Source organism: Sphaerodactylus townsendi, linkage group LG03 (genome assembly GCF_021028975.2).
Source record: "Sphaerodactylus townsendi isolate TG3544 linkage group LG03, MPM_Stown_v2.3, whole genome shotgun sequence".
NCBI lineage: Eukaryota > Metazoa > Chordata > Lepidosauria > Squamata > Sphaerodactylidae > Sphaerodactylus > Sphaerodactylus townsendi.
The window spans coordinates 132,808,935-132,825,087 of record NC_059427.1 but is presented as its reverse complement, the minus strand read 5'-3'; the positions used below and the strand labels follow the sequence as shown (position 1 = coordinate 132,825,087).

The 16,153-nt window shown below is 40.3% G+C and overlaps 1 protein-coding gene across 9 annotated transcripts in view; it reads left to right on the top strand.

Annotated features, from left to right (window-relative positions):
• The window catches only part of BPTF (bromodomain PHD finger transcription factor), an 85,639-nt gene that overhangs the window by 9,130 nt on the left and 60,356 nt on the right, over nucleotides 1–16,153 (top strand). For all 9 annotated transcript variants that reach the window (XM_048490786.1, XM_048490794.1, XM_048490793.1 and 6 more), the window contains exon 2: nucleotides 3,471–4,293. In XM_048490786.1, the coding sequence (XP_048346743.1) occupies nucleotides 3,471–4,293 (823 nt within the window). The remainder of the gene's footprint in view (nucleotides 1–3,470; nucleotides 4,294–16,153) is intronic.

Sequence of the window (16,153 nt, the reverse complement as noted above, 5' to 3'; positions counted from 1 at the left end):
AATAAGCCTGTGCCCCTACAGGAAAGATGCTGAGGTATTGACTCCATTTTTTAATAGTACCAAAAAGAGAGGGTATTGGAGGGCCATTTTGGATTTCAATTTTCTGATCAAGGACCTGCAGCACAGTAAATTCAAAATGGAGACCCTAAGAACCATCACTAAAATTCTACAGCCAAGGGAATATTCTCACATTAATAGATTTGTTGGAAGCATATCACCATGCCCCCATTTTTGTTTTATGGAACATCTTCAGGCTTTTATCCAAACCCACTAGGGTTAGGCTACAGTTACAATTAAAGAAAAGAAAAGAAATGAAGCAAAGTTACAGTATCTGTTAGAAACAAAATTCTGTTTGGCTATGCCTGTAGTTATAGGAGGTGGCTGGTAAGAAAGGAATTTTTTATGCCTCAGGATGTGTGTACTGTAGAGTTAGGGTACAAGCAGTTGTCATTCCTGGCCTTGCTGACAAATGACATGAAATTCTAAATGAATTCTAAATTCTAAATGAAAACCCTGACACTGGGGAATATAATCTTTTAGTAATAACTTTATCACTAAAATTCCTCAGATTATTTAATTCTAATAGATACAGTGGCCCTATACATTGTTCACCTCTACAAATACATAAATGAGAATTTGCCGTGGACTTTTCCCTCTTGATACTGAAATTTTAGAGATAAGAGCAAGACCTTCCAAATAGGGCATACTTAATCTGGAATCCAGATTAGTAAAATTCTGTGGTGCCCCGGCATTGTACTTTCTCCTTATGGTGGGATAGCTCTGTCTCGAAGTTCAATAATGGAAAGTTAGGGTTCTAAAATATAGGCAGAAAATTCATGAAGAACTGCACATTGCAGTATCACTTGGTTGTGGAGGAATATTTTAACAGTTCTTATTTCACATTTGTTGTATAATGTATGAGAAGCAATTGTAATTTCTTGGTGTCATTTGCAGTGGAAATTAAAGTTAAAGGCAAAACTGTGTGGTACGTTGAAGTTGAAATGAAATTATTGTACACAGATGTTAATTAGGGGTTTTAACAGTCTGTAATGTTTAGATTCTTGTGAAAATTGTGTATTTACAGCTAAATTCAGCAGTTATTGGAGATCACTGGAGGGAAAAAGTGGTTTACTATGCAGTTAACCCTTTTGTACAGAATGAGAAAAGATTCCAATAACTAGGTCTGTTTGGTTCCACTGGAAACCATTTGCTGCTAAACTGCTTCTGCTACCCTCCTCCATTCCCCATAGCAATCTTCTCAAGCTCTTTTTTTTTGTATCCAGAATAATTAATGCACAGTTAAGGTCTTTGTTCCTTTAAATGTGGAACAATTCACAATTATTCTAGAATGTGGAAGAATTTGGAAGATCCTACCATCATGAACATCACATATTTTGCTTATGTGGATAAATATCCTAATACGCAACACAACTAATAGTAAAGAAATGGAAAGCTTTTGTACATTCCTCATACCAATGCACCAGCTTTTTCCTATGACTTTTTCCCTTAGAATTTACACCTTTTTCCTGCTTGGGCTATATTCTAAAGTTTAACATTAGTATTTGTTTAATTAGGAAAGCAATTATGTTTCAAGCAATGATTAATTAAGATTGTTGAACCAACCACAATAGCAATTTTTGCAGGTGTTACATAAAGCAAGCAGTTTAAGAGAGAAGAATGGTCCATTATCCTGGATTGTATAGTGAAAAATATTCTGATTTTTCCAGAATGGCCAAAAAAAATAATCATCTGGCATTTGTCACTTTCATTTCCATTTTTTTAATCGCCTTGCTCTTTAGAAAAGAATTGTTTGGCTTCTTTAAGTAGCCAAATGACATTTATGAGCCTTCTTACGGCTGGTTTTCAAAATTTTACTGAAATCTGTTTATTAATTACTAGGTTAGGATATTACATTTTTTAATTTTAGGTATGAATTTTCTATTAGGAATATATAGGGAAGTGATGAAATAAACATGCTGATTTTAAAAATACATCTGTTACCTTTATCTTTCCTTTGGCATATTTACCTAATCTTGAAATACCTAAATCTTGGAGTGCTTTTTACTCGGACATGTTGCTGTGTACTCCCTTCAGCTGTCTTTGAAGGCCAATAAAGGAAGATTTCTTATGGGGGAGACACATAGAAACCATATAGACCATGTGCTTCACAAATCTCAGTATTATAAAAATATATGTACTAGTTTTATTTTGCCACTGTTTCACAGATTTCCAGGTCACACAGAACAATTTTATAGTTCCTTGGTGTTACAGATACTAATCCAGATATAACATACTGTGTTGGCAGGATTTGTACAGTAGAACTGGAAATACGCCATAGGATGGTCTGTACCATAAATCAGGCTTAATAAATGATATGGTTGTCTTAGGCCCCTTATTCATGGAATGCATACCTCAGGGCTCTTTGCTGAGCTTTCCAAAAACAATCCCCCCAAATGAAAGATCAGTTCCCTGGACCACACTCTGCTGAAGAAGGGGACCATGTCCTAGAACTGATATCCCCCCCCCCCAAAAAAAACCCCAAACCACATTCTTTCTGCTACTGTTGCTGCCAGTGTAGAGAGAGACTTGTTTCGATATTCCTTGGTATTTCAATATTCCTATATTAAATCAATCATTATTTCAATAGATCTAATATGGTACAAAAGGTTGAAGTTGAAATAATAATAAAGTTTTTAAAAGCCCTCCTGATCATCAGGGAAGGCAAAAGTAGAGTGGGGGAGGAGTGAACAAAAAACGCCTAAGCAAAGAATAACACAGGGTCATATGTTCCATCTTCCCTGCAAAGCAGGGGAAAAGGTTGCTCTCTGCCTGCTCTCACAAACAGCAGAGATTATGAGATCTGCTGCGCAGTGAGTGTGAGGAGTGGGGAAAGGCGTTCATAACAGAAGTTCTGCCCCAAAGAGAATCTCCCTTTAGTGCCGGGCAGAACACCAGTGTATAATCAACCCTTTTAGAGTATACTGTGATTTGATAGTGAGAGTCCTCTGTCTGACAATTTCATTATTCCCTTCTGGCTATCCCTTTTTTAGTTTTTGAGCTTTTTGTTTCCTTTTAACATGTTCCTATACTTTTCTGGTGTTCCATTTTTTTTATCCAGCAGATCCTTTTAGATATATCTTTATTGTTCTAATATATTTTATATTTTAATTGGCTGTATTTTATGTACCTTATGCTGGTCTGTGATTGTAAAGAAGACTGACTGTCTGTTACCTTATGTTTTAATAACAATTAATTCTTCTCTGTCTAGTTTTCACAAAGAATTTCCACAAAATTGTTAGTTTCAAATAGAATTTAAAATAAACACAGTTTTTTGGGAGTTTGGCTTGGGTGGAACCAGTGCAGAGGAGTTCTGCTTGCAACATAACAAGTGGAAGTTTGAATGTGAACTAGTGGATTTAACTATTGTTGTTTTTCATGAATGAAACCTTGCTTGTTTCTTTTGTTTACAGGGAGGAGGAGACAAAGAGTACATCGTCCACGTTCTCCAATACTGGAAGAAAAGGATATCCCTCCCCTTGACTTGCCTAAATCCTCAGAGGACTTAATGGTGCCTAGTGAGCATATAATGAATGTTATTGCCATCTATGAGGTACTGCGGAACTTTGGCACTGTTTTACGCTTGTCCCCTTTTCGTTTTGAGGACTTTTGTGCTGCTCTGGTGAGTCAGGAGCAGTGTACGCTTATGGCGGAAATGCATATAGTGCTTTTAAAAGCTGTTTTACGTGAAGAAGACACTTCAAATACTACATTTGGACCTGCTGACCTCAAAGATAGTGTAAATTCCACGTTGTATTTCATAGATGGGATGACATGGCCTGAGGTCCTGCGGGTGTATTGTGAGAGTGACAAGGAATATCATCATGTTCTTCCTTTTCAAGAGGCAGAGGACTACCCTTATGGACCTGTTGAGAATAAAATCAAAGTTCTGCAGTTTTTAGTGGATCAGTTTCTTACAACAAACATTGCACGTGAGGAATTGATGTCAGAAGGTGTAATACAATACGATGACCATTGTAGAGTTTGTCACAAACTGGGGGATTTGCTTTGCTGTGAGACTTGCTCAGCTGTGTACCACTTAGAGTGTGTGAAGCCACCTCTTGAAGAGGTACCAGAGGACGAATGGCAGTGCGAAGTTTGTGTAGCACACAAGGTGCCTGGTGTAACGGACTGTATTGCTGAAATCCAAAAAAATAAACCGTATATTCGACATGAACCTATTGGATATGACAGAAACAGACGGAAATACTGGTTCCTGAACAGGAGGATAGTTATGTAAGTAAATGTTACGGAAGCAGCATGTGTAATAGTAGTATATGCCTTTTAAACCTGATTTTTAAAAGACGTTAAGGAATGTTTTTGCTTTTCGAGTGTAGTCAAAATGTATTGTACATTTCCATGTAATATTTCCAAATTATAATTCGTTTCAGTAGGGAGAAATGTGTGTCAATAATCACAGTTGGAAAAAGCAGGTTTTCTTTGAATCACAGTCATACCAAAACAATTGAGATGAAACTATAAGGGCCCTGTAAAAACAACAAGTTTGTGCTATTTGCTTTTTGTGGGGGGATTTTTGACGTTGTTTATTTTAGTGAATGAGATTTCAATAGAATTATTTACCACCCATTTGTGTGAAGTGGGAGTTTGGTTGTCATAGTGACTATCCTTGTTGTATTCAGTATTTTTTGAAATTTTTTCCTTTCCATCTTGCACTGAACTCCTGAATGTAAACAGTTCAAATGCAGGCAATAACTTCTTGTAATTGCACCTGTCGTTATGGGGTGTTTGTATAAAACATTTGAGCTAGTGAGGAAATGCATTCCTTGTATCAGTGTTATTACAGAATCTTGAAAGTAAAAGCTTCATCTGAAAGCCATCCTCACAATCAAAGGACAATAGATGCTGTTCCCAGTTTTAATAAGATTTAACAGTAGTTCAACAGGCAGATCACTGGCCTTTTTTGGTAATTAAAATTTTAAAAGTATCTTATTTTAAGAGCACCTATTAAAACTGCAGTAATACTAATGGAAGGCACAAAGATAACCTTCGAAGTGTGGCAGTTTATGTAGTGAAAAACAACCACAGCAACAAAAAACAAGAACCAGCCACTTGACACAAGTAAAAGTCAAACCCTATGAGCCAGCATGCCAGCAGTGTACCTGCAGGTGGTATCAGATTGCCAGGGGCTGGTTCTTTCCTGTACGTAGGGTCATTAGTATATTTTTCAGTGTTAGTGATAGGAAACTTCTTGAAGCAAGTTAAATGCTTTATCAAGTGTACTCATTTTCACTTCTACACAGTTTCTGGTTTTTAGCAGCCCTTTTGTTCTTAAAGTATAAAATGAAATACAGCTGTAGTGTTGCCTTGTAGTCAGATCTTTGGTTAGAAGAAATGCAGCTCTGAATACATGGGCTTTCTGCTTTACTAGCTTTAGCCACAGTTGGCCCAGTTCAATGACTGGAATTATTTGGTGCAAGATCACAGAGTGGAGAATTTATGTAATTAGACATGACTTAGCTTAAACACAGGCAAACGAGGCTTGATGCTGTGTAAATGAGCCTCAAGTCTTGCATGCATCCTCCTAGATATCCTAGTTTTGCTTTTGGAGCCTAAGTAACAAACTGGTTTGCCGTTCCTCTCCAAACAACACTGGTGAATGGACTGATCAGGGTTTAAGATTCTGCTGTGAAAGAGAACTACGAAATGTAGTTTGCCAATAGCCAGAGATCATGAGAGGACGTGCAGAAGAAAGTGCAAGTCTGAAATTTGCAAGCTGTGGATTGACAATATTTCTGAAATATCTCAGAATGTGATTTGCCTTTCTAATGTGGTGTCTGAATTAATATCTAGAATTTGGGGACGTTGGAGTCAGGCTGGAGCATCATTGGAAATGTACTGTGCTCAAACTAGCCAGCTGTTTATTACAATAGACAGTTGGTTAAAGCTCAGGATTGGAATTCAGTGCTATAATATTACAGATTATATTTTCACAATTACAGTAATAAGGGCATAATAAAATGCAGTACTCACTTCCAGGAAAGCTACAGGAAAGTAAGCTCCTCATGCCAGTGTCACACTACATCTTGCAGCATGGTGGCAGAACCCTGCTATGCAGAGATGTAGCAGCAGACCAGAAGATAAAGCAGTTGGAGAGGGAGGCTGGATGTCATGTCAGGGAGAGTCCTGTCTATTCGATTCTGTGAGCCTTGAGGCTCCAGTATTTCTGGGACAATGGGCACAACTTGGATGTGTGCATGATGCATTGTGAGTATAATTTGTGTTCAGTGTCTTGTCGAAGGCTTTCACGGCCGGATTCAACTGGTTGTGCTGGGTTTTCTGGGCTGTGTGGCCATGGTCTGGTGGATCGTGCTCCTAACATTTCGCCTGCATCTGTGGCTGGCATCTTCAGAGGTGTATTACAGAGAGAAGTCTGTTACACACTGTGAAGATGCCAGCCACGGATGCAGGCGAAATGTTAGGAACAAGGTCCACCAGACCACGGCCACACAGCCCAGAAAACCCACCACAACCATAATTTGTGTTGTTCATATATTTGTAAGTAATGACACTTGGGTAAATTTAATTTATTTGACAGGTTATTAGACATATGGTTATTTTCTGTTTTGTTCTGTTGGTGGATTCTGTTCTGCTATTGAACAGTGATACATTTTCCAATGTTACCCTGTTTATTCCCTTCCGCCTTTGGCAAAGTTAGTGTGCGTTTTTAGGCTGTTAAAAACTTTCTAGACATCCACTGTTGTATATTCTTATCACCCAAATATTTATAGCCATTGTTTAAAAAAGAGAAGAGTCTAAAAGAATTAAAGGGTGGTGGGAGAGAGATAGTGTTTTAGCAAAAGTGCTTAAATTTAGTCAGAGTTTTTAAGGTTCTGTTTGGTTTAGGGTTTCCCGAGTATGTTGTTCTCAGTCAGAGTAGGATGGCATCTGTAACTGATGGGTTGGTCCTCCCATCAGTAGCAGAAGGCGGGGAGTAACTTAGTTCCCTCCAGTTTGCTTTTTTCTTTAATCAGAAAAGCAGCGTGTCTGCTGTGCTGTCAGGGCGAAACAATTCTCTAAACTTAACTTCCTTCTTACCAATCACTTTTCAGCCCCCCAGCTTATTTACCAAGTTTATGGTAACTTTAGTACCATGAGAACAAGGGACATTCATGTTCATCCCCATTTAGACAACCTGTTCATCAGGTTCCCCTAAAGAGATAGGACAGTGAGAAGTTTAGCCTATACAGTTCAGTCATGAATGTATCACAGCTTCATCATCAGTGTGGAAACTTGGGTGCTGTGTGGTTTCCGGGCTGTATGGCCGTGTTCTAGCAGCATTCTCTCCTGACGTTTCGCCTGCATCTGTGGCTGGCATCTTCAGAGGATCTGATGTTGGAAAAGCAATTGGAGTATATATCTGTCCAGGGTGTGTGGGGAGTGTCCAGGGTGGGTGGGGAAACCTTGTCTGTAAGTAACAAAGGCGGCAACCAGGTCAATAGTTGAGGGCATCTGAATAGAAGTATGAGTAACAATGAAGACTATAGCCTGGGAGTAACCCTGTAGATAGCAAGGTCAGTGTGGAAACTGTCACCAACTAGGTGACTCTAGCATCTAGGGTCTGTCATTAGATCAAGCAAAGGAAGGCTTTTCATTGTGCAGGACAGAAGATTAGATCAGCCCAGCAGGTAATGATCTCAAGAACATAAGATCTGGCTCAAATCCAGGTGTGTCTGACCACCTGCATAGATTCTGTTGCCTGGGTACCTGTGCATTTGAAACCCCTCAGTGGGCTGAGCTTCCCTTTCAAAGTGGCATTGCTCTCCAATTGATGGGTTACTGTGTCACCAACACATCATGGAATGGTCAGCTCTAGGTATTCCTCTACTAAGGAGCAATCCTGTTCAGATCAAGGAGATCTTCAAGATTGGCATGAATGCCAGCCTGCATGAATGGGAGGTTCAAGAGCCTGAATTCCCTTATGCAAGGGCTGTGTTCACAGGAGGGTGTGTTTCAACTGCTTGGAACTTCATCCCAAAAGCTAGAGTTCAGTACTTAAAGATTGACACAAGATTGACACTGTGATAGTGAAGGCCTGTATAAACAGACTAGGGTGGGGTGAGGTGGGATGACCAGATGCAGAGGCCCTACAGATGGAGAACTTGAACAGAGATTCAGCTGGCTCCACTCACAGGAGCGCAGACCAGCAGAGTCACCACCTACAGGCGCATTGATTAAGCTGACAGTGTTTGGAAAGGGCTCTCAAGATGATTTTCTGTAAAATCTGTAAAAATCTGCTTGAGACCTTTTCACCTCTGGAAAACTTAGCTGGCCAGGTTCTTCATCCATTTTAAGTGTACTAGAAAAATAAAATAAACCAATGCTCCTGTTGCTGGGATTCTTTACACTTTCATCAGAAGCATATGGAAACTGAGAGGTGAGCAAGCAGGCTTTGTGTGATGGCTGACTGCAAATGATAGCCCTGATTCTCGCAGCTAGTGGGCTTCTCAGCACAGAAGCCATGGATGTTTCGAATCTCTGCTGACCTGCTACGTCAGGGGCCAAGCCTGCAGGAGGTAATTCATCCTGTTGGTTTTTCACAAAACATCAATTTCAAGATCATACTATTTCATGTCGGAAAGCAGTTGCCAGATGATGTAAAAAGTGTAAGGCATCAGGTACAAATGCTACTCTTTCTCAGGTATTGTCATTCCTACAAGCTACATTAGATCAAGATCTGAGGCTCAGTAATCCAAGCAGGCATGTGGCTGCCTTGACCATTGTACTTCTTCCTGTGCAAGGTAGGGTGATATCAAGACACCCTATGTCATATATTACCTTTTAGGGCTTCTATTATGAAGTCTTCAGTGCGTCTTCATTTCTCTTCCTGAAGGTTATGTATAGTAATGTAAGTGTGGGGAAGTGGTGGTAATTCTGAAGGTGGTAACTTTGCAGGTACTTTTCTGGGAAATGTCTGTTTTGGGGGTTCTTTTCATCCAGTTGGGCTTCTGTCTGTTTCAAAAGAGAAAGTTCCAAACACATTCATTGTTTATAAGCTTTAGCAGTGTAGAATACATCTGTTAAGTGATCAGAGCCCTTGTTCATTGCCTTTCATCAATCCATAAAAAGCAGGAACATAATCCAAGGTTTAATTCACAGACAGTTATGGGAATATTTATTTTATTTTATTTTCTTCATTTGTGCCCTACCTTTCTCCCTAGTGGGGATCCAGTGCAGCGTACATCATTTTCTTCTCCATTTTATTCCTACAACACCTGTGTGGGGTAGTTGAGCTGAGCGTATGTGATTAGGCCATGGTTTCCCAGCAAACCTCTATGGCAGAATGCAGATTTGAATATGGGTCTCTAACCACTATACTACACTGGTTCTCTCACTGGAACACAATTAATTGACTTATGAAGCACAGTAGAAATAAACACCTGAGAGGGAATCATACTGTATTCAATAAAAAATGTAGCCACAATGGCAGCGTTCAAAACAATTGTTCCATGGAAGATGCAAGGTGGCTGCATGGGCTTCTGGTTTTCTCTTTGTGAGAAATTATAAATGGACGTCACCATCAGGGGTGATTCAGTTTTTGGTTATAGAGAATGTGTAGCAGGTACTGCAAAACGTTTTCTTTCTGGCAGCTAAATCCACCTGAAATCTGAATACAATGGTGAGTCAAGGAATTGTCCTCGGAGTTAAAATATAACATAAAAATTCCTACTGCATCCTCTTCCCATTGTGCTTTTTACCCGGGGGATCATTTTTCATTTTTCTTGACTGCAGGAATTAATTGGAATTTCACTCAGTTATTTTCATGGTGATGTTAGGTGGTCATTATATAAGTCAGCATGAAGTAGTGGTTAAGAGCAGTGGACTCTAATCTGGAGAACTGGGTTGGATTCCCCATTCCTCCACATGAGCAGTGGACTCTGCTCTGGTGAATCAGGTTTTCCCCCCCACTCCTACACATGAAGCCAGCTGGGTGACCTTCGACTAGTCACAGTTCTCTCAGAACTCTCTCAGCCCCACCTACCTCATACAATATCTGTTGTGGGTAGAGGAAGGGAAAGAGACAAAAGTGGGGTATAAATCCAAACTCTTCTTCTTCTTCTTTTTCTTATATCACTTTTCTCAGTTGAAGTTGTATATTTATTACAGAAGTTAATTATATCAAGTATATGAAGAAGGTAGGTCTTATTAAAGGAGTTCGTTGTATCAACAGTGTAAATCTCCAAACTGGAGGAGGGTAGCTGAAAGTTGCTCCCTGCCTCCTACATGGATCTTTTCTGCATTTCATATCCCTAGCAGTTTCATCCATTTCCAATCCTTGGAAAGACCCACATGAATGAGGGAGAATGGGAAATACATAAAGCTGGAAGTGATCCCAAAGGTCATCTAGTCCAACCCACTGTGTAGTTCAGGAAATTCACAACTACCCACCTCTGTCACCCAGTGACACCTGCTCTCTGTCCAGAATAAAGCATAAAACCTCCGGGATCCTTGGATCAATCTTGCCTGGAAGAAAATTCCTTCCTGACCCCAAAGCTGTGTTTGGCATTACCCTGGGCATATAAGTAAGGGCCCTAAGAGCTGCACACTGGCTCATCCTTTCTTGCTCTCCCTCTCACAATGTGCTTCAATTCATAGTGAGTTATAGAATCAGCATTGCTGTCAGGTGGCCTCTGCTTAAAAACCTCGAAAGAAGGAGCACCTACTACCTCCCAAGGAAGTCTGTTGCACTGAGGAACCACTCTGTCAGGAAGTACTTACTGATGTTTAGTGGAGAACTTTTTAAATTTAATTTCAACCTGTTAGTTCCGGTCTGATCTTCTGAGGCATCAGAAGACAACTTTGCTCCATCCTTGATATGACAGCTCTTTAAATATTTGAAGATGTCTATCACATCATCGGTCAATCGCCTCCAATCGGTCAAGCTAAACACATGAAGCTCACTCAAGCTTTCCTCATACTACTTGGTCTCCAACCCCCTCCTCATCTTTATTGACCCCCTTAGGACACATCCCAGTTTATCAATATGTTTCTTAAATTGTGATGTCCAAAACTGAACACAGTACTCCAAGTATTATCTGATCAGATTAGAATAAAGTGGCACTATCACTTTGTGTAATCTGGACACTATACTTCTCCCTCTGAGCGGACGACTTCTTATGGTGTTCACACCATCCAATTGGGGAGGCAGGACATGATTTTTTTCTCCTTCCTAATTGCGGTGAGACTGCCCATCTTTCCTTCGTTTTTTCCTGCCTAGTCAGGGGAGAGCAGCTCATTAGGTTGCCTGTGCTTTTCGTGGTTTTTTTCTGTATCTTTTCTACTTTCTTTTCATACTTACTACCCTTTCTAATACTTGTATAATCTACCCTGATCCAGACCTTTCTCTTTCACTTTTCATTCCCCTCCCTTCTCCCCCCCCCCAATCCCTGTGGATTTGGAGAACAGAGAACATCTCCATCCCTATCTTGATTATCTTCTTATCGCAATCTCTCCACCAATCCAAGTTGGACACCCAGAAGGTCCTGTGTTGCCTTCGGGAACATGGATTCCTGGTGAACCTCAAGAAGAGCTTCCTGAACCCAGTTCAAAGGTTGGAACTCTTGGAGGTCATCATAGACACCAGAGTGAAGAAGTTCTTACCAAGCAAAAGATTAAAAAGATCAATCAATTGTGATTATTCGGTCAAAGTGGTTCCATCATCTCTCTTGGGGCTTCTGATGGCCAACATAGATGCCAATCAATGGGGCAGGCTTCATTGCAGACCTCTACAACAACTGCTCAGACCTTACCAGGAGAAAATTTCCTGGAAGCTGAATTTCTCAAACACAGCTGAACTTGGTGGGCCAAATGTCTTGCAGGGCAAATCCTACTGCATTCAACCCCCCCATCAAAATGTTCACGGATACCAGTCTCTCTGACTGGAGAGCTGTGATCAAGGGAATACCGGTCCAGGGGCAATGTCTTCCAAGGAGACATCCCCACCCATCAACAGACTGGAGATGAGAGCCATTCATCTTGTTCTGCTGGCCTTCAGTTCCAGAATCAATCAATCCCATGTATTGGTGAGAACTGACAACATTGCCACAAAATGCCACGTAAACCACAAAGCGGGATCCAGGTCCTTGGCTTTACACAGGGTGGCTCTCAAGATACTTATGTGGGCAGAGAAGAATCTCCTCTCTATATGTGTGGACACATGCAGGGCTTGTACAACAAGTGGACTGGCTTAGTGGGACACATGTAGGGCTTGTACAACAAGTGGACTGGCTTAGCTGCCAGGACATCTAGAAAAGAGGGTGGGAACTAAAGAAGGCCCTTTTCAAATGGGTGACTTAGCAGATGGGACATCCCATCTGTTTATCAACCTGTTCATCTGTTCATCTCACCCTCCAATGCCCAATTCTTCACTTGATACTTCCATCCAACAGCCATTGCAACAGTTGCTCTAATGTCTCCTTGGCCACAGGAACTCTTGTATGCCTTTCCTCCCATGCCAGTACTACCCAATCTATTTTGCCATATCTGGAAGGAGCAAGCAGAAGTGATCGTAGTAGCTCCTTAATTGCCCCAACATCTGTGATTCTCAACCCTTCTCCAGATGTCAATGCAACCACCTCTGTGTCTTCCACTGAGCAGGGACATGTTACAACAAGGACCCATTCTGCATCCAAACCCAGATAGATTGACTTTAACTACATGGAGATTGAAAGGAGGACCTTGAGTAAAGGTGGTCTGAGTGAGGTAGTCACCAACACTATCCTAGCCTCTAGGAGGAAGTCTAAGGAATGGAATGTTAAGGAATGGAGGCGCAGAATTCTGTTCAAATTCTGCCCATAAAATGGAGATGACTGTACTGATGCCTCTTGCTGCTATCCTACCGCTCCATTGACAAAGTTTGAAGCTTTCTTCCAGTCGAAGCCACCTTCTTCCAACAGGTGGCTCTTCCTCCAATGAAAGACACACTTAAGTTGGAGGAAGACTCTTTGGATGATGGTAGATCCTGGCATGTTATAATGCCGTGGTGGCGAATTTTTGGCACTCCAGATGTTATGGACTACAATTCCCATCCGCCCCTTCCAGCATGGCCAATTGGGGCTGATGGGAATTGTAGTCCATAACATCTGGAGTGCCAAAGGTTTGCCACCACTGTTACAATGCTTCCTCCCAAGCTTTTTTGTTTTTTTAACATAAAGCTATTATAGCCCTGTTGCAGGAGATACATATACCAAATCTGCAATTCACATCTTAAATGTATGGGCAGAATTTCTATAGATTTAAAGGTGCAGACCTGTGGACCCAGAATGACATTTTTAAAGTGGCGTTATAGTAGAGCAAGGATGCTTACTATTTGAAAACGTCATGACCAAGCCCAGGGGTCTGTAACCTGCGGCTCTCCAGATGTTAATGGACTACAATTCCCATCAGCCCCTGCCAGCATGGCCATTTGGCTGTGCTGGCAGGGGCTGATGGGATTTGTAGTCCATTAACATCTGGAGAGCCGCAGGTTACAGACCCCTGACCTAGCCTATAGTATTGTTGGTTGTTGTGGGTTTTCCAGGCTGTGTGGCTGTGGTCTGATAGATCTTGTTCCTAACATTTCACCTGCATCTGTGGCTGGCATCTTCACAGTGTGTAACAGACTTCTCTCTGTAATACACCTCTGAAGATGCTAGCCACAGATGCAGGCGAAACGTTAGGAACAAGATCTAATTCAGACTGTGAACACCCACCACAACCAATTGAATCCAGCCATGAAAGCCTTCGACAATACATATAGCATTGCTGTTCTCCCTCTAATGGCATAATTGACTTCAGACAAATGAAAGGACTGTAGTATTATTAAATCTGGGTAAATCAATTGGAATCTTTTTGCAAGAACTCTTAAAAGGGGCATTAATCAATAACAGTTATACTTGAGGTAGACAAGGATACAAAAACAATATCGCTTAGGATGAGAAGAAACCATAACCTCAGTTTGGGCTTTGATTGAGGCTATCAGGTTTTTGAACAGTTCCTGTTCCACCATCTCACATTTCATATATACATTGTAATGCATCTGTTTGAGAATGGCTGCTGCTAAGTCTTTGATTTGAAAACCAGGGAGGTTTAAGTGTTTACTCACAGGTTTCTGAGGCCCGTTGCTCTTGGTTTGTTTGTTTGTTTTAGTCTTTTTCTCAAATATAGCTTTCTATGCCCAAAATACGCTGCTGATGGACATTTCCAATAAACTGTTGCATATGCAACATTGATAGGCAGTGGGAAGGGGTGAGCGGTCCTCTGATTATTGCTGATGTTGATAAATATGTTGATATGTTGATAAATATTGCTGATGTTGATAAAATATAGTTCTTTTCCATGGTCTTTTTCCTGGATGTGATTCCACCATAACATTGTTATTGCTGGTTAACTGCTTTAAATGCAGAGATTGACTGCATGCAACCTTTGGTTAACCTCCCACTGCAAACAAAACACTATTTACTTATTTACATTATTTATAGTTCACTTTTCTCAGTGAGATTCAAGGCAGATTATATAACATAAGTCAATTGGACTTAAAGGTTCACTTGGATTGTCTAGAAAGACTTTCATGGAACAGTTGAATAATAATATAAGGCAACTAGTGCAACTTCTTGGATCTGTTTGTGGAATTAAAATGTCAGATGAGGGTTGGGGCTGTGGTTCAGTGGTAGAGAATTTGCTTTCTATAAAGAAGGTCCTGATTTCAACCCACAGCATCTCCAATTAAATGAATCAGCCTGCAGGGTGATGTGAAAAACCTTGACTTGATACCCTGGATGGCAGCAACTAGTCAGAGTAGCCAATATCAATCTTAGTATACTAAGAGTGTGACTCGGTATAAGGCTATTTAATATATTCAGTATATTTGTGTATGTACCCTGGAAGCAGGTTTTGCAATGTAGTGATACTACTACATTCTATAGACAAGATACATTATGTTGGGTCTCCTGTGTCTATTTGCTTCTCTAGTTGGGGTATTTTTCTTGTACCCACAAAATTTAATGAAAACATTTAAGCCAGTGGCATTCACTCCATGTCTTATAGAGAGCCAAATCAGCAATTACCATCAACCATAATAGCTATGTTTACTTCCATTCCTAGCATGAGGCCTGGACCTTAGGATGGGCTTTCAACTTACCCATTCTTCCACTAGCAACTGTTTCAAGGTGGGAACTACCTGTCAACAGCCAAGCCCACTTTCCTGAAACTTGGCAAGTACCACAAGGGGGAACAGTGCTCAGGAGAACTGCATGTGGTTCCCAAGCCAATAAGAATCCGTGATAGCTCATGTACCAGTACAGATGCCACCATGTTGTTCACATCTCTCCTTCCCAACAAACTTTGAAATTAACATCTTCCAAAGGATAGGATCTTATCCATATACTAGATATACAAAATTGCTGAAATGTTCAAAGCTGGATGTCTTTACTACTTCTCATATTCTCCAAAAATGAAAATTGGGGGAAATTTTCAACATACGCAATACTTTTTGTACCAGATCAACATTATGTACAACTTGGTGGATTCACAGAATTGTACTGTTTGGTATATTTTTTAATTTAAAAGAAGGTATACTTCACTTTTACTCAAACTGTCATTTCCAGTGCCCAATGTTAGAAAAAAAGTAGCAAACTGCATCCTCAGGCATATAAATATAGTTGGATTTTAAAAAAATGACTGGTAAAGATGCCATTAACATTGTAGTAAAAGGAGAGTTTTTATAAATGTTTGGACTTAAAACAGTTTTGTTTCCAAAAGTCAATATTGCCCAAAAGCAAAAGAAAACGTGCAACAAACCCGTTTACCAGTGATGACTGTTAAGACTGGTATATGAAAACCACAATGTTGTTTTTCAGACTGTTTTCAGCTCTATGTGCATTACAGTATTTTGTATAACTCTTATAACTTGACAGCTAAAATACAGGAGCGTAGAAAAGTGGACACAGATCACCATTAGTGTGGCCATCCTTTCTAAATTCCTCAGGCAAATTTAATGACGAAAAGACATGATAGTTTTATACTGTTGAAGCCAATTTGCATTAAATTGTACGAGCGAGAATTGCAGGGAGTGAGGAGAAATAACTTGGCTCTTTAATTA